General features: G+C 43.1%; 1 protein-coding gene across 1 annotated transcript; it reads right to left on the bottom strand.

The window, feature by feature from the left end:
• Window positions 1-5,655: 5,655 nt before the first annotated feature.
• On the bottom strand, window positions 5,656-10,040 carry LOC120904371. The gene has a single exon (XM_040314290.1). It carries the CDS (start codon window positions 10,031-10,033, stop codon window positions 5,846-5,848), a length of 4,188 nt encoding a protein of 1,395 aa, XP_040170224.1. The 5' UTR covers window positions 10,034-10,040; the 3' UTR covers window positions 5,656-5,845.
• Between the last annotated feature and the right edge of the window lie 8,643 nt (window positions 10,041-18,683).

Genomic DNA, 18,683 nt, shown 5'->3' with positions numbered 1-18,683 from the left:
GCGCGCGCGTCGCAACGGGATAAGCAATCATCGTCGGCAATAGCAATATGGAATGTCATTGTTGTGGAACGAATCGCCCATTTCCCGGACGCCGGCCGACCGGTCGGTCCTCGCGTAATTGATTATGAATTTATGGCACGAGTGATTTGTGTTGGGCCATTGGTAGGGATTGACGGCTCGGGCACTAAAATAGAAATCGTCGGTCAAAGCGGTTTGAGATAGGCAATCGCAAACCGGAGCTAGATAGGTGTTGGATTGTGTGTATGTGTATGTAGACTAAGTATGTGCCAAGAGAAATGTTGTGTAAAGATTAGTATTGATTCAAAACAAAGTGATAGTTTACTCGAGGGAGAACTTCGGATAAAGTCTTGGGCGTTTCCTTCAGTTTTCTAAACTACCAATAATTACCAATCTTGTAACAACGATTTGCCAGAAAAGAATAGGACGAATCAGCCCTTTGGTCATCTATTTATTAAATCTAAAACGCTTGTGGTGTCAGCGTAAACAAGTTCAAAAAATGAACGGATTTGTTCCGCTCCGCTTCGAACTGCTCGATTCCAGCAGTTGCTCCAACAGTGATTTTTGGTTAAATTTAAACGATTAATGCTAATTTTTACAGGACTGGAAAATTTTATCCGGTAAAATTGTTACAGAAACATTCAATTATTAAACTTTTGAAGCATTAATTGTATTAGTTGTTAATCTTTTACAATGTTATAGTTATTCTTTGATCGTATATTATTTATTCGTTCGCCTATGCATGAATAAGAATAATCAAAATTTTATAGTGCATAGAGATACCGTGTTTATTTTATTTATTTTTAGGTAAACGGTACGGGAACCTCCAAAAGAATCCCATCATAAGGGGTCAGTTGATAGTGATACTGTCTCACGGTTCTTATAATACCCAAAACAATACTTTATGATAAATGATGCTTTGTAAATCTCCTCAAACATCACCCAATCTTAGCTGTAGCCTCTACCAAAGCCAAACACCCATCACCCCGCCGAGATTACGCGCAACGGGCCAACCCGCCAGCAACGTGTCAATATTTACACAACGAATCACACGGAAACGCGACCGAAGCAATTGGATTGACAATGGTCCGGTCGACACCGGCAAAACAAGCAGGCCAAGCACCTTCAATGTACCGGGCTCGGCCCGCGTCAGTTCAAAAGTGCAAAAGTCACAGTCAAACACAGTTTTCTTACCTATCCTTCTTCCCGCCGAGAACGTTTGCGTTTCGTAACTCGCGGGAAAAATTGTCACACACCCGCACTCAATTGCGAGAACTCAGTGCAGTGCCAGTTCTGGCAGTCAACGTGACGATGCACAGAATTAACGGTACCGATTTAGGTGAAAGTATGTACTGTGGGAGTGCATCGGGGTTGTGGCCTTTTTTTACGTAAACCGTACAACGTGGACCGGTTTAAGAACCAATTTCCAACACCTTCGTATGGCTTCACGGCAAAACCGCAAAACGCTGGAAGCGGATCGTTTGGCACGGTTTTCCATTTCAAATTGGTATTTTATTTTAACTCTTTACGCAGCCCGGTTTCGAGTCGGCGGAGGGCATTATTGTTGAGAGAGTTTGTGGGATTTTCTTGAAGGTTTTCCATTGCAGTTAACTCGTTTGGCTTTTTCGCTGCCGGCTTTGTGTTACCGATCGTACCGATGGGGTGGCAGGAAATATGACGCGTGAAAAGATTGCTATCTTGGAAAAGGGAATAGTGTTCCTGCAGTGAAGTTTAATCATTGACTCAGTCGGTATCAAGTTTTTGGTTAAAATATGAGACGAATGTGCTATTGTGGAAATAAAAAGGAACAGTTTTCATGCATCACGTGAGTTGGTGAATGATGTTCTTTCATTACTATGCACTTCAGCTTTCTCTAAACGATTCTGAAATAAATTCCTATTATTATGTCCTTGCATGTAAAATTCAAAACCAATTGAACTTCCGTGTATTGTTTCCGTGTTTAATTTTAATTTTAATTGCATTTAAACATTTTTAAATTAAACATTTTAATTGCAAAATTCTCAATCAACTCATCCGTTCATCTATTGTCGCGAATTAACTACAACATTCTCGCATGTTTGAAGATGTGTTTAAGCATCGAATAACTTGCGAAAGAATAGTTAATTGCAGAACAAAGGTACAAAGAGCTGTGCCTGTCAAAGAGCACAACTCGTCTTATCATACACCCAGTGGCTGCAACTGTCCAACTTTGGTGAGAAGCAAACATATGCTCACATCATCAATTACAAACTTAATGTAGTTTCGTTTCGTACCGAGTTTTCTTTTTTTTTTCAGCTCGCACGTTCGCTACCGCTTTGTGGCCACTTTCCCCGGGCAAGCCGAACTACATCGTCATTTCGAGTGGGTTTTTACCACACTACCGAGACACACCCGAGGCTGCTGGAAACGCTGGCGCGCAAAAACGGTTTCAGTGTGGAGGAAATAATTAAACTACAATACAACTGCACTTTCACACGGGTGGTAAAACATTGCTGCTGCTGCTGCTACTGCTGCTGATGTCTTAAGAGTGGAACAACTTCTTTTTAGTCATCTAGGATAGGGGCGCCCCCATCCGTTAGGTTTCAATCGAGTTGCTTAAAGAAACAATGTACTGTTTCTGCTGATGCTGCTGCTGCTGTCGCTTCGGATGTTGTAAAAGTGGTTCTTCGGGGAGATGAAAAATAGCTGTAAGGAGCTGTTTGATTTGTATCTGTTTTTTGCACTGCCTGTTTGTCCAACACCAGGTGAAACAAAACCCCCAAAATGGACACGTACTTTTGACACTGTGCGAAGCAGTGCGAAAACCGCTGTGCGAATGAGTGCCTGAGGAAAATTAATGATCCGCCTGGAAAATTAACCAGCACGCCAGGGGTGGAAATAGCTGCGCGCGCGCGCGCGGTATTGCTAAAGTTTGCCAACCACCGGAACTGGACCGGTAGTGAGCCGGGTGACCGCTGTCGGTTATGTTGCGGAAGCGGATTCCCTATTCTTATCTTTTAAATCGTCGCCCAAGGGCGAAAAAGTTTGCCCATTGCCTGGCTAGGCTAATGATCTGTTGTCGTCTGTGGGAAAAGTTTTTGCAGTCGATTCCCGGCATGGGGAGCGGTTCCCCTGGCGGGCTAGTAATTAAATATGATAATGTAGCCCCGTCGGCCTATTGCGGGCGTTTGTTAAACTTTGCTTTCCGTTGCTTCATCCGTAAAGAGTGCTCAAAAAAGGGAAAATTTGTGGGTGGAGTACCTTTTTTTATTTCTACGATTTAAACGCACATTTGCTATGGCCGTCGTTTGTCATCAAGCGTGCCCACTAAGTGGGTTGTATTTCAAACTGATGTTTATTGCGGTGAAAAGGGCAGGCACAGGCTGTGGTCTATAGTTGAAGCGATAGCATGCGGTCGTGTCCTTGTCAAGGGGGATCCAGTCATGCCTTTTAAAAGGAAATATTGGCAAGCTTAAGCAAGAATGAGAAAAAAACAGAAAGCAAGAATAAGTTCCAGCTATTCTGTAATGAATATATTACATTGAATAGTTATTTTAATAATATTTTAAAACTTTATACAAATGTTTTTGGAACATAAGAAAATGGATTATTGAAACAATGATATAAGCTGATAGAGAGATATAAAAAAACATAGAAACAAACAATCAAAAATATAAGTAGATGAAAAAACAGTTAAAAAACATAAAACAAATATTAATAAACAAGCGATAATAAATTAAAAAAACGATAAAATTTTGTGCAGAGACAAAAATGAACGATTATAATTGCAAAACACATAAATAAAACAATAGAAACGATGGAAAAAGGATTAAATTTAAATTACACGATAAAATTGTAAAAAAACAGAAACGAACCATGTAAAATCCTCAAAACCGGGAAGAAATTGAAAGCAAGTTTACTAAATTTTGCAAGTTTTTAGATGAATTATTTTTGAATTCTATTCTTTAGTCAGCTTATGCTTAAATCAATCAACCGTTATCTGGCTACATACTCAGCACATAGGTTTTCTAAGAAATTGTGAGAAGAAATTAACGACCTTTCTTACATCTGTTGATGAGTGTCAATTATCGTCCACTGTGCTTACAGCAAACGGTTTCATGGTCGATTGAGATAATTTCCAACTGATCAAAAGAATTGTAGTCGACAGCAATATGATAGATACGCACTGCACGTCAAGCCTCACTGGCGTACACTTAACACAATTGCATCAAAGGTATATAGCGTAGCAAAATGTTATTGAAGATGACGGAGGAGAAAAAAAACCTCCATTCTACCAGTCACTAAAAAGGCACTGTGATTGCAATTACAAAGCAAACATCATTCTTCGGAACGCAAATGTGGTGAGTTTTTGCGTCGCAGTTTTGCATCGGTAAGAGCTCACGTTCCACACCAACGATTTAGTAATTACGTGCGATCATTGGGATATGGTTTTCTGCGCGTATTTGAATGATCTCAACCATCCAATAGCTCTATTCAGTTGTCGAATGCAACTCTGCTACTAGCCAGCGCTTACAGTCATGCAACATCAAGTATCTATCCATTGAACGATGACTGACCAGCAACTCTTCAGCTACTCCTTTGAAGGGTGGAGCGTAATTTGAGCGTTTTCCTACAACCCTTCGAATTCGTTTTCCACGCAACCAAAAAAGTAAAAATAAGGCAGCTACTCGTACTTGCATCCTTCTGCACAGACAGACAGGCAGATGGAGGCAGACAGTTTTCTTCAAATTGCTCAAGCAAAAGGATTTACAGAATTGCGCTAAACGGTTGCCGCGTGCTGCCTACCGTCTTTCCAATGCTACTGTTTGAAGAACTGCACGTACCGTGGTAACGAAACGAAGGGACCTATAATTGAAAACGTAAAGTTCCAAAAACCGCACGCACAACAAAGCAACAACGTTTGACGGGATGAAGAAGATGATGATGATGTTGATGGTTCACTGGAAAAGCCAGACACTGGGCAAACTAGTAGACTGCACAGCGCTGTTGTGTAGCCGGTGTGCAGAAAGGAACAGTGGACAAAATCGATAACTACTTCCATCGAAAATTTACCTCTTCAGATGTGACTTCAGTTCTTCAGGTACTGTGTGTTAAGCACGTAACTAGCGAATCGTACCATTCCGAGAAGCATTTGCTCGTCCCGCGGCCGCTTTTTTATCTTCCAGCTAATCGAAGCACATCGAAACTTGGGGTGAGCGTTGAGCACGTTATGTGTACACAGATCAGCCCACCACCGCCGCCGAACGGTTGTAACGGATGTCTGACTTCGAAATGTGAAGTAACTGCCTTTCATCGAACCGTAGCACCGAACGTATGCAGTACACACAAAAGGACAAGCAATTAAACTCACATGCTCGAAGCATACGCACGCCACCGGCCGGTTGTAATTCCGGTTCGCGTGCGTACCGTTGCAGTAGTGCCAGAGCCCTTGTTGCCCAAACCGTAACCGTTTCCACTTTTTTATCACCAGCACTGTTGTGTTCGATTCGGATTCAGATAGCGGGAGAGTTTTTTGGTTGTGGTTTTGTGAAGCTTCAGTGCCAATCAATAAGGAAAGGAAGGAGGAGATGGCGGTTCGATTATCAGACCGAAACCGAAGAGAACGTCTTTACCGACGAAAAAGCCGACTGAAACTGATTGTCAATTACACCGTATCGTAACCGTCACGGGCATCGATTTATTTTCCATTTCTGTATAGCAGCAAACGTACACGAGCCTGAATAGCCACGGTTGCACACGGCTACAAGGATAAGAGTAAAAACGTTATCACAACTAGTTTGTTCTATCACTTTATGGTAGTGTTGTTTGTGTTTTTTACGGGAGCCTTCTAAATTGTGTACAGTTTGCAAAGCACAGTATCACCCGGAAGGCACGCCTTGAATGGGTCGTAGTAGATGTAATCCTCCAGACACTTTCGAACGCCCGGTTGTCCCTGGAAGCAGTAAACGTAGCTTGTGCAGTCATTTGCGATCGGTATGTAGCCGGTAAAGCCCTCAATGCAGCCGTCGTTCCCGTCTCCAGGGTCACCTCCAACGGCTGGTGGAACGGCTTCAGTGGTTGCTGGTGGTGCTTGTGACGAGGTACCATCGTTTCCATTGATTTCAGCGCAAGTTTCGCTGTTTCCTTTGATGCACGACTTCAGGTAGACTGAGAAGTAGTATCCATTCTTGCAGCTTTCTTCTTTCGCCTTACTATTGGAACAGACGATGTATTTCGTGCAGGAGTCTGGATGGGGCACGCTACCTTGAATAGCATTGACACATAGATAATCGTACGTTCCAGAGCTCTCCGAGGAATCCTCCTCAGATCCGGACTCTTCAGTAGTTGGGAAGGTTGGCTCTGGCTCCACAACAGTGCTTTGGGTTGTAGACTCCTCTTGAACATCGTCAGGGCACGCTCCATTCTTCTGCTTGATACATAGATGCAGTTTCGAGGTGTATGCATAACCCTTCTTGCAGCTCTGTTCCTTGGCCTTGTACTTGTAGCAGGAGATGTATTTGTTGCACGTCTCAGGGTGAGCAACGCTTCCTACGAGAGTCTTGGAACACAGATAATCGTACGTTCCAGAGCTCTCCGAGGAATCCTCCTCAGATCCGGACTCTTCAGTAGTAGGGAAGGTTGGCTCTGGCTCCACAACAGTGCTTTGGGTTGTAGACTCCTCTTGAACATCGTCAGGGCACGCTCCATTCTTCTGCTTGATACATAGATGCAGTTTCGAGGTGTATGCATAACCCTTCTTGCAGCTCTGTTCCTTGGCCTTGTACTTGTAGCAGGAGATGTATTTGTTGCACGTCTCAGGGTGAGCAACGCTTCCTACGAGAGTCTTGGAACACAGATAATCGTACGTTCCAGAGCTCTCCGAGGAATCCTCCTCAGATCCGGACTCTTCAGTAGTTGGGAAGGTTGGCTCTGGCTCCACAACAGTGCTTTGGGTTGTAGACTCCTCTTGAACATCGTCAGGGCACGCTCCATTCTTCTGCTTGATACATAGATGCAGTTTCGAGGTGTATGCATAACCCTTCTTGCAGCTCTGTTCCTTGGCCTTGTACTTGTAGCAGGAGATGTATTTGTTGCACGTCTCAGGGTGAGCAACGCTTCCTACGAGAGTCTTGGAACACAGATAATCGTACGTTCCAGAGCTCTCCGAGGAATCCTCCTCAGATCCGGACTCTTCAGTAGTTGGGAAGGTTGGCTCTGGCTCCACAACAGTGCTTTGGGTTGTAGACTCCTCTTGAACATCGTCAGGGCACGCTCCATTCTTCTGCTTGATACATAGATGCAGTTTCGAGGTGTATGCATAACCCTTCTTGCAGCTCTGCTCCTTGGCTTTGTACTTGTAGCAGGAGATGTATTTGTTGCACGTCTCAGGGTGAGCAACGCTTCCTACGAGAGTCTTGGAACACAGATAATCGTACGTTCCAGAGCTCTCCGAGGAATCCTCCTCAGATCCGGACTCTTCAGTAGTTGGGAAGGTTGGCTCTGGCTCCACAACAGTGCTTTGGGTTGTAGACTCCTCTTGAACATCGTCAGGGCACGCTCCATTCTTCTGCTTGATACATAGATGCAGTTTCGAGGTGTATGCATAACCCTTCTTGCAGCTCTGTTCCTTGGCCTTGTACTTGTAGCAGGAGATGTATTTGTTGCACGTCTCAGGGTGAGCAACGCTTCCTACGAGAGTCTTGGAACACAGATAATCGTACGTTCCAGAGCTCTCCGAGGAATCCTCCTCAGATCCGGACTCTTCAGTAGTTGGGAAGGTTGGCTCTGGCTCCACAACAGTGCTTTGGGTTGTAGACTCCTCTTGAACATCGTCAGGGCACGCTCCATTCTTCTGCTTGATACATAGATGCAGTTTCGAGGTGTATGCATAACCCTTCTTGCAGCTCTGTTCCTTGGCCTTGTACTTGTAGCAGGAGATGTATTTGTTGCACGTCTCAGGGTGAGCAACGCTTCCTACGAGAGTCTTGGAACACAGATAATCGTACGTTCCAGAGCTCTCCGAGGAATCCTCCTCAGATCCGGACTCTTCAGTAGTTGGGAAGGTTGGCTCTGGCTCCACAACAGTGCTTTGGGTTGTAGACTCCTCTTGAACATCGTCAGGGCACGCTCCATTCTTCTGCTTGATACATAGATGCAGTTTCGAGGTGTATGCATAACCCTTCTTGCAGCTCTGCTCCTTGGCTTTGTACTTGTAGCAGGAGATGTATTTGTTGCACGTCTCAGGGTGAGCAACGCTTCCTACGAGAGTCTTGGAACACAGATAATCGTACGTTCCAGAGCTCTCCGAGGAATCCTCCTCAGATCCGGACTCTTCAGTAGTTGGGAAGGTTGGCTCTGGCTCCACAACAGTGCTTTGGGTTGTAGACTCCTCTTGAACATCGTCAGGGCACGCTCCATTCTTCTGCTTGATACATAGATGCAGTTTCGAGGTATATGCATAACCCTTCTTGCAGCTCTGTTCCTTGGCCTTGTACTTGTAGCAGGAGATGTATTTGTTGCACGTCTCAGGGTGAGCAACGCTTCCTACGAGAGTCTTGGAACACAGATAATCGTACGTTCCAGAGCTCTCCGAGGAATCCTCCTCAGATCCGGACTCTTCAGTAGTTGGGAAGGTTGGCTCTGGCTCCACAACAGTGCTTTGGGTTGTAGACTCCTCTTGAACATCGTCAGGGCACGCTCCATTCTTCTGCTTGATACATAGATGCAGTTTCGAGGTATATGCATAACCCTTCTTGCAGCTCTGTTCCTTGGCCTTGTACTTGTAGCAGGAGATGTATTTGTTGCACGTCTCAAGGTGAGCCACACTTCCTACGAGAGTCTTGGAACACAGATAATCGTACGTTCCAGAGCTCTCCGAGGAATCCTCCTCAGATCCGGACTCTTCAGTAGTTGGGAAGGTTGGCTCTGGCTCCACAACAGTGCTTTGGGTTGTAGACTCCTCTTGAACATCGTCAGGGCACGCTCCATTCTTCTGCTTGATACATAGATGCAGTTTCGAGGTGTATGCATAACCCTTCTTGCAGCTCTGCTCCTTGGCTTTGTACTTGTAGCAGGAGATGTATTTGTTGCACGTCTCAGGGTGAGCAACGCTTCCTACGAGAGTCTTGGAACACAGATAATCGTACGTTCCAGAGCTCTCCGAGGAATCCTCCTCAGATCCGGACTCTTCAGTAGTTGGGAAGGTTGGCTCTGGCTCCACAACAGTGCTTTGGGTTGTAGACTCCTCTTGAACATCGTCAGGGCACGCTCCATTCTTCTGCTTGATACATAGATGCAGTTTCGAGGTATATGCATAACCCTTCTTGCAGCTCTGTTCCTTGGCCTTGTACTTGTAGCAGGAGATGTATTTGTTGCACGTCTCAGGGTGAGCCACACTTCCTACGAGAGTCTTGGAACACAGATAATCGTACGTTCCAGAGCTCTCCGAGGAATCCTCCTCAGATCCGGACTCTTCAGTAGTTGGGAAGGTTGGCTCTGGCTCCACAACAGTGCTTTGGGTTGTTGGTTCGTCAGGCTCTGCCGTACACGTCACTTTGCTGCCAGGGCTACAGCTAATAAAATCAGCTAAAAATATGAAACCGTCTTCACATCTTTCAATCGTTGCCTTTTCTTTATTACACACGAGATACCGATCGCATGCCGTTGGATGGACTCGTACACCGTACAACACTTTGTAACAAAGATAATCATACTGCTCATCGTTCTCCTCTTGTTCTGGTTCAGGCTCTGGAACTGGTTCTGGCTGAGGTTCCGGTTCTGGAGCAGTTTCCACAGCACAGATAGCACGATCTGCTTCTACACACTTTCCTGTCACCGTATCGTAGTACTTTTTCTTGCAATCTTTAATCTGTAACACACCCTTCTTGCAAAGTAAATACTTTTGGCAGTCACCCGCGATACCGTAGGTGAGTCCTTCCTCCTGCTTGGAACAACTGCCATCATTAGAAGACTTTTCCGCCCTCGCTGATCCAAGAATGGCCAGCAGCGCCACAGCTTGTACCACTAGAAGTCTCATGTCTTGTTTGTTTGTCTGTTGTACTGCTGTGTGATCGGAAGATGGACTGCTTTTATACTCAGCCCCTTATAATACATATCCTTATCAAGCAGTATATAGTTTATGATCGTCTGAGACAGACCAATTGCACAAGCGTCCAGCGATGCAGCTGACCATGACCATGGTAAATTACCGAGTGTTATCATGTCGCGGCTTGAAATAGTCGTTTGTTTTCTTTATTTTTAGTCAACAAAAATCGATAGCCACATCGTACATGGCATGCTGGCGATGCGTCGGAAGTGGTCATTTTATGTCGATTGGCCTTATGAATTGTGGGTCTATAAATGAAGATGGACAACGAACAGGACGGTTATGATATCGCACCCATAACCTACACGGAGCGCGTACATTCTAGGTAAAGTCGTAAACTAACTCAATCGCACATGTTCGTGGAAAGTCATTGCATGTGAGGAATTTTCTACCATGACAGGGTTTTACCATGGAATGAATTTCAGTAGCCTTTGCAGACAAATTGCCACTCCCGTTTCTGGTTGGTTCAGTAGCTAGGTTTGCAGATAAGTATAGATTGAGGAAATGAGTGTTCCAAAAACGTCAATTTTTTTTGCGAATTATTGGTTGAATCACGCTGGATGTGATCACAACAGTGAGTTGGCATGATGATTGAACCATTGAATGAGCCAATCGGAACGACTGACAGAATCGTATTACTTGCAAAGTTATGAATGAGCTTACCGTGACTGCTGTATTTTTACTGTTATGACACTCTAAAAATAAGCATTTGGTATTATCTGGTTATCCCAATATGTTCGTTGGTGCTTGTCATATGCTATAAAAACACACAAATCAAACAAAACAAAAATACTTCAGATGGCATAGGTGGGTTCCCTTAGCGAGAGCATACAATGAAATGAAATCTTTTCGATGTAATCTTCATGAGCCTTGAAGGTGTTAGTATGGTACTGGAACACCTTTTACTACTCTTTTGACCTTTTACCTGTTGACCTTTTACTATTATTACTGAACTTTGGATTGAGCACTTGAAGTTATTTTAAAATGAATTTTAAGCAATGAAATGCTTTATGATTGATTGACTGGAGATGTATAAATAATAGTCGACCGGTTGGTCTAGTACACAATCTTTATTTAACTAAATTGTGTTCTGAAGGTGATGACCGGGATGGATGACCGGATGGAGCGTCCTAGGATATGATAGTCCTATAAAGATGCATCTTATCCGGTACGATCGCAATAGAAATGGTTATATCGTAAAGCATTAACGCAAGATTTGTGACATTTTAGAATACCGTAAGATGTAACTATTGCCTAGAAGAACCATTCGTTTTGAAACCTTAAATAGTACTTGGTTCTACCTTAAAGTTACCTTGGTTCATAAGACTCTCGTCGTTTATTACTTTGTTCTGTTCAGTTGACAGTCATTTTCTACCGTCCAAGATTTACTCAAAAAACGATAAATATTCTAAAAACCCGCTACTAAACACTCCGTCTTGCAAGATACACATCTCGTTCCATCATCCCAATTCAAGTGAACCGTCTTAAACTTCGCCTATAATCGACCCCAACACTCTCGATCCCTTTATGGTTCAAACTAATTAGTTTCACCTGAGCCACTTTGCACGTGCATCGTTTGCAATGCACGCCTAATCCTTTTCGGGGCCGGGTGTTTGCCTCGGTTCGGAAACTTTACAGACATTTACCACCGGGTCAGGCACGGTATTCGTTGTCGAGTCTTTTTGCTGTTGCTGTTAAACATACAACAGGAAAAGGAGAGCAAACGAGAGCGATGGCGGCCAACGCCAAAGAATGCCACGCGCTGCGGAGGGCTTAAAAAAGTTACCGCCCGACACCTGACCCACGTGCGGTACCGGCGGGAGGTTTTAGTGGGCGCAGTCGACAGACAACTGCATCCGCAAGGGCGAGTAATGTGTACTTTAGTAATTAAAAGTTGTGTAACAGTCCTGTGGGCGAATCGTTCGGGAATGTGAGCAGTTTACTTTCCACGGGATCAGAATACCGGGGATGCCTCAGAAGGTTCCCCGGGGGGGAAGAGCAAGCAGGAACTACCCCGTTTAAACAGCATCCCAGCTCGTTAACCGATCGAGGAAGGGACAGATTTTTGGTGCCGGCAAAGTTGCAGGCGGGAAAAATAAAGTTTGCCAACTCAACTTCCGATCCGTGTGTTCGTGCGAAAATTCATCAGGATTTAAACGCACCAAAACCCAACGGTTACTGCTAGCACTGCTAAAAGCATTTCCCATTCGGCAGCAACCACTCCTCCTGTTTCTTTCCCTCCCCCAAACCGAACCGAATCATCTTTTATTCACGCAAATTTGCAAATGATCATAAATGAAAAATCCCCAATCCGCGAAACGTCCGTGCGTGCGTTTAATGGTTTGGTGGAATGGGTGGGGCGAATCCTACCCTGTTGCATATTTTAAATCATTATTTTTATACGAAATTAATGTTTTAACTGGCCCTGCCCGATCCGATGGCCTGCCCGTCCCCCCGGCCACTCCAGGGGTCAGCGTTGAAGTGTCCCTTGGTTGAGCGCTCTTAAAACTCTGTTTACATTCACGCAAAACAGTTTTATTTGTTGCAAGCTGCAGCAGGGGTACCAAGCAACCCCGCGAGTGTGCGAGTGTGCGAGTGTCACTGAGAGGATTATAATTTTTAATTTTTTTCCCACTGCCATGGCTGTTTGATTCCATGCTGCGTTTGAACCCGTTCGGTAGGTTTGCTCGTGCTGTGTGTTGGTGCGTTTGGTGGGAAATTTATACCGTATCGGAGAGATTTAATGTCACGCGTACGAGTCCGAGGCGATGAGTGCGTGTTTCATGATGTTTTTCCATCATCCGGGGGTTTGCTTTGCGATCGTACCCCCTGCCGTCGTTTCGGTTGCCATGAGTTGTGATTAAGCATGAGTAAATGGTTGATTTTGTAGCACAAGCGAGCGTACTGTGAAATGGAACCTGTATTTATGCATTACCCGGTGCGTAGTGATTGCTTGTTTCGCAGTAAATGTGTTTCTGAGGTTTTGGAGTAAATAGAACATTATTATTTACTTTGGAAGTTTTTTAAAATAACCAATATAAAACATTATTTATATTTGTCTAGATATTTTTCCATACAATAGATAAAATAAATAAATAAAAACACATAACGTATATTGTCTCAGCACCACGCAATACATAACTAATGAAGAGTTATACTGTTCGGGCTACTATATTATTATATAATATAAACATATAATTAATTAATTAATTCAAATTTATTAACGTGCAATGCCATTCTGGACATAAGGGCTACACATTTTTGATTGTTTTGTATAACATATTTTACAGAGTTTTTTTTATATAATAGTCCATAAGTGAAACCTATGTTATATCTGCTATTATGACAATTGATGATGATGAAACGAATTAAATTGCATAAATAAATACAAAAAGTTACTTTTCAATTAACAACATTGCTTTAGGGTTGACTTTATTTCGAAATATTTTATACTATGATTCATCATATAGAATGTGTGCAAATATTACAAATGACATTTTGCAGCTTATGTGCTGAGAAACAATATGGTAAAAAAAATCAACTTTAACTTGTGAGTGAGCTTTATTTCTAAAATGCCTAAAATTGTGAAATTTACTTCCATATAACAAATAACTACTTAAAAAAACTGCAATGTTGTACTTATCTTCTTCTAAAGATATTGGCTGCCCAATTAACTAACGCTCATGCCAGTTCAATTTATTGTCGCTCGCAGGATGTCAGTTGAAATTTATTAAAATGTCTGATATCAATTATTAGTCTCTAGTTCGCTTTACTTTGTATCTCCTGGTTAAAATGAATGATTATTTATTTTTAATTTTAAACGGACAGCATAAGGTCCTTGAAATGTGGTTGAAAAATTGAATGGTATTAATTTTTAGACTAAGATTAGATTTACATAGCAGTCGACGGCTTCGTTTACAATTTTTCTAAATTCTTTCTAAATTCATTTTGCTCAGAGACACATATTTATCTGAAACATAAAATCAAACAAACTCACTCGCTGCTCCTACGGCTTCGGTTCTGTTTCGCATTCCTATTTCGATTTCGACAGACTTCTCTCTCTCCCTCCCTCTTTTCTAATGGTACTTCCTTCCTGCGAAACAATAAGCAATTGTTCGACTTGCCGAATAGATTGATGGCACTTGTTAAGTGTAAAGGTTCGCTCGCACCGAATAAAGGTGTACGCACACCGGAAAAGAAACCCAAGGCGGCCCCATCACCGCCACCATCAAGACAACAAGAAAAATCACTTTCTCCTTCCCCCCTCGTCAAAGGGCCACGGAACGCTTTTCTTTCCTCAGAGCAGAGGGTTTGTTATTTGCAAGAGTCGTCGTCGATTCGATGGCAGCGTCCAATGATGATGCTGATGAGGCTGGGCTGATGCTTGAGACCCTTGCCGGCTTGTTTTGGGTTGTTGTTGGTTTTCGGTTGAATTTTTGTGCAGCACTTCTCGTTCGCCGAAACTGCAGGAAGTTGCGTTGGGTAGAATTCAGAAGCACGGGAAGCTATAAATTCTTGCGCCGAAAGCGCAGGAAAGCCACCAGAAAGGGAAGAAGCGTGGCCCGCTAACAGGATTGCTTTACTACACGCACTCACGCGGTTGTTGATTGGTGCGTTTCCGGAGGGTTCGGTTCTTAGCTCTCTTTTTGGATTTACTTTCTTTTCTCAGGACTCTTAAGGCCGCTCTTTGCTCGTCCGATTGAGAGGTTGGCGTCGCCGTGCGGTGTGTTTACTTCGACCCCTTCGGGGCAATACATTCAATACGCGGAGGCCACTGTAACGCCGGGACGGGAAATTGAAAAATCTAATAAAAGATTGATGAACACGACGCCCGAATTTATGCACCCCTGGTCTTTTTTTTGTTGTTGCTTGTGATCAGGGGGCAAATTCTTGCGCACACTTCAAGTCAGTTTCTAATATTTCCCTTGTCAAAATTGCACGATTTACTTCAGGTTCTCCAAAACCGAAAGAAAAGGAAGGTTTGAAAATGAAGCGGAACAATGCGTGCGAGGAAATGAAATTGTTCCCGGGAGAAGCAGAAGTGTCGGTGCAGCTCCGTTTGAATTTTGGCACTTTCGCAGCAATCGTCATCACCACAACCGCCTCCGGATTGCATTCCTTCAAATTCAAAGGGAAGAAAAACGAACGCTTCAGGGCATCGAGTGCGTCGCGTTCAATGGCAGAAAGCGCGTAATGTCTTATCCCTTGCGGCAGCAAACAGTCGGAACTAATTCAGGAACACTTTCAACATCGGCATCGATTGCTGGGACATATCAACACGTTTTCGGGAGCGTGTGAGACTAGCCCTCTGATAAAAGCCCCCAACTGCATGGATTAATATCAATAAGGGAGAAAACTCACACTTGGCATTACATTCTTTTTGAGGTAATATATGCTCGAATATAAATTGCACTCAATCTTCACTCACATGGGGTTGAGCCAAAAGGGCAAAACAAACCCGTATTCACAATCGCATACGTGATCGGAAATCTGATGACGTAGCTCTATTTGTCATGACTCAATAAACGCCTGAATGAGGGGCAATGTGCAACGGTTTTCTGCTTATGCTTTATAGAGGTTTTCCCTTTAAATGGCAAGGATTTCTCTCTCGCTCGCTTCCTCCCTACACAAACACACAATCACTTTCCCGTCAAGATTGATGCGTTTCGAAGGGTTTTTTTTAGAGGTTCTTATGTGTCGGGTATGAATATTAGATGCAGCACGAGCGTTGAATCCGGTTCCGGAACAGCCGGATTGACACCGACCAAGCGGATATTTGGGGAAAACGTTTCTATTAGCCTGAACCACCCGGGCTCAATTTTTCACTGACCAATCCCATCACAGGGGCAGGGTAATGGCGGCGAGTGAAATCATCATCAAATTTACAGCTGTTAGACACGGCATTCGGAGAGGGAAGAAGAATGAAAATCCGATCCGGTTCGACCTTCCGGGCTGTGCAGTGCGAGCGAGGTGTGTATGACCAGTTCAGTCTCATCGTGGATGGACCCTGTGCGAATGGTTTGGTGGGGTGAATTTATCTTTCCCTTGTTGCGAGGGCATCCCGGCCCCGGTTCCGAAAGGATCGGCTTTCGTCGCATCACGCTACGGTCGCCCGTGATCCCCGGCACGGTGCATGCAACTTTGACATTATTAATGACTATTTGTAATGAATTTTATTCATCCCTTCGTGTTTGGCTTTCTTTGCTACTCACCGTTTCTTTTTCCGTTCCTCTGTTTTAGTTGGGGAACGGGTTATCCCTTGCGTCCTGCCTTCCGGTATGACTTTGGTATGACTCCGTTACTGTGCGCTACTGTGTCGTGCAGTCAACACGCTGGGGCCTGCCAGTGGGTACGGAAATAGCCAACGGGATGAGCTTCTTATCTAGATGATTCCGCAGCACTTCCCATTCCGCAGACCCTATTCGGAGCTGCACCGCGGTCAGGTAAGGACGAACTCGAGTACTAATGAGTTTTGTGTTTGACTGAGCAATTCTGCCAACCTACTGGGGAGGTAGCGCTGTAAACGGCGACGGAACTACACTGTTCCTCATTAACCGAAATGAGTCCCGCTTTTTCGATCGCTTCGGTGTGAAATTGTGAAAAGTCATTCGCTTTCCATTAGGTTAGGATAAATTAGGTGCACGATTGGGTAGAGCGCAAGGGCTGTTTTGTGTTGGTCGAATTTGCGCCGTAGCTGGCGGATGAGCTGTCAAAAGGTGAGGCTAAGAAGGTTGTATGAAGGTTGCCGTTTTTTGAAATGTTGTTTTAGGCTTCGACTGTTGATGTTGGAGTGTTGGCCAAGGGGTGCGAGGAAAGGTGCCCAATGTCAGAAGGATCATTTGTTAAGCGTTAATAATTCACTAATGAAAAGCTGTGTGTTGAATAACTATTAGTAAAGGAGATGAAAAACAAATAAAATGAGAAGAAAATAAGATCACAAACATCACTTTTATTTTTAAAAATTGTTTCTATAGTTGCTGGTACTCTTTACAATATTTTAAATGAATTTCATTACTTAGCATATTTCATGAACCATACACTCTGTACATGAACATTTTCTTCAACAGATCCGACATCTAGCAATTCAATTGATGATATTGCTTTAATTCTGTCATCCAAGCTTGAGTTCAACATTTTTAATACCTATTTTTAAAAGTTATTGTAATGTTTATTCATCAACGAATCGGCAACAGTGGGACAAAAGTGTGATCAATCCAAATTAACAAAGCAAGAGCAATCTCGCTTCTCAAACACCCCATCCTCCCACACGGCAGAATTGTTGGACATTTTCTGGGTATGATACAAAAGCCTTAACGGGAAAAAAATGTAGCGAAAAACATAAATTTAATAACTATCAATATGCTTTATGCAAAAGTAATGCCATGCCCGATAAATTGATAACTGATTCCTCATGAAAAAGCACTTGCATCATCGAAAACAGGATTAAAATGAACATTAAGTTTTACAAGTATTGCGTTGACGATAGTCAAATGCTCTCTCGCCGTAAATTCGCATACAAAACGATAAATAAACTTACTTCAACCAGGCATTAGTTTATCGTCTCTATACAAAATTTCGTATGCGACTTCCTCCAATCCGATTGTCTTACTGTCACGTTGAAACATATAAACATTGTTACGCATATTGACCTCAAGCTCGAACATACTGATTGTCCCGTCATTCCATATTACTTTGGTTAAAGTGGAAAGAGTATGATGGCATAAAATGTCACACAAAAAGATATTCAGTAATTTTTACTTTGCTGACGGCTGCTATAAGGCATCAATTTTGGACTCTAACGAATCAATTTTTGTCTGTAGGTCAACAATTTCTTTACTATTGTAGGAGTCAAAATAATTGTATAAGGTATTCAGGAATATTTATGAAAATTTTAATTTTACATCACATAAACACTAACAAAACCGTACAATTTGATTGTTTTTTTTGTGGAAAATAACTGATGGAATTTAATTAGTTAACTTACCAAATACTTGCCATTTTTTATTCTGTTAAAAATTCTAAAATCGACATAATATTTGTCATATTTTACATTATGTACATGAAATTATTAACTGCTTTACTTAAATTCAATGATTTAATGGCGAATAAGACCCACAATTAAGCGACCAAAACTGTAAAAACAGCGCCATTGTGTAATATACAGTGCAACGGTAACGTACCATGTAAAACGTTTTCAGTGAAGTGTTCATTCCCTTTAATTAGTTACCGTATGGTAAGCGTCATTGTTTCCTCCATTTCGATACCCAACCGACTAGTGTAATAACTCGGACCTTTGTGATATTATGCTCAACACTGAACAGAACCTTCTTGTTTGTTTCTTAGTTCATCACTGTCCTAGTTCCGGACACGATGCGTTCTATTTATTAATTTCATTAGTTTCACGTTAGGCGAGATACCTGAAGCCGTTTTGCCAAAGTTGCATTTTGTTGTGGGAACCGAAATTGTCATCGGTTCCCTGTTATTTTGTAAGGTGGCAAAGTGTGGGAACCATCCGATAAAGTCGCGGACACGCGTCTCTTATTGCATACTGCAGCCGCAGTCCGTTTTGGCGTTAGCTATT

Source organism: Anopheles arabiensis, chromosome 3, assembly GCF_016920715.1.
Source record: "Anopheles arabiensis isolate DONGOLA chromosome 3, AaraD3, whole genome shotgun sequence".
In the NCBI taxonomy this organism is placed as follows: Eukaryota; Metazoa; Arthropoda; class Insecta; order Diptera; family Culicidae; genus Anopheles; species Anopheles arabiensis.
The sequence above is the reverse complement of the archived record's forward strand: the minus strand, read 5'-3'. Positions and strand labels throughout refer to the sequence as shown.

What these genes read in the sequence shown, in the direction of transcription:
- LOC120904371 (XM_040314290.1), bottom strand. Translation starts at nt 10,033, where the DNA reads ATGAGACTTCTAGTGGTACAAGCTGTGGCGCTGCTGGCCATTCTTGGA.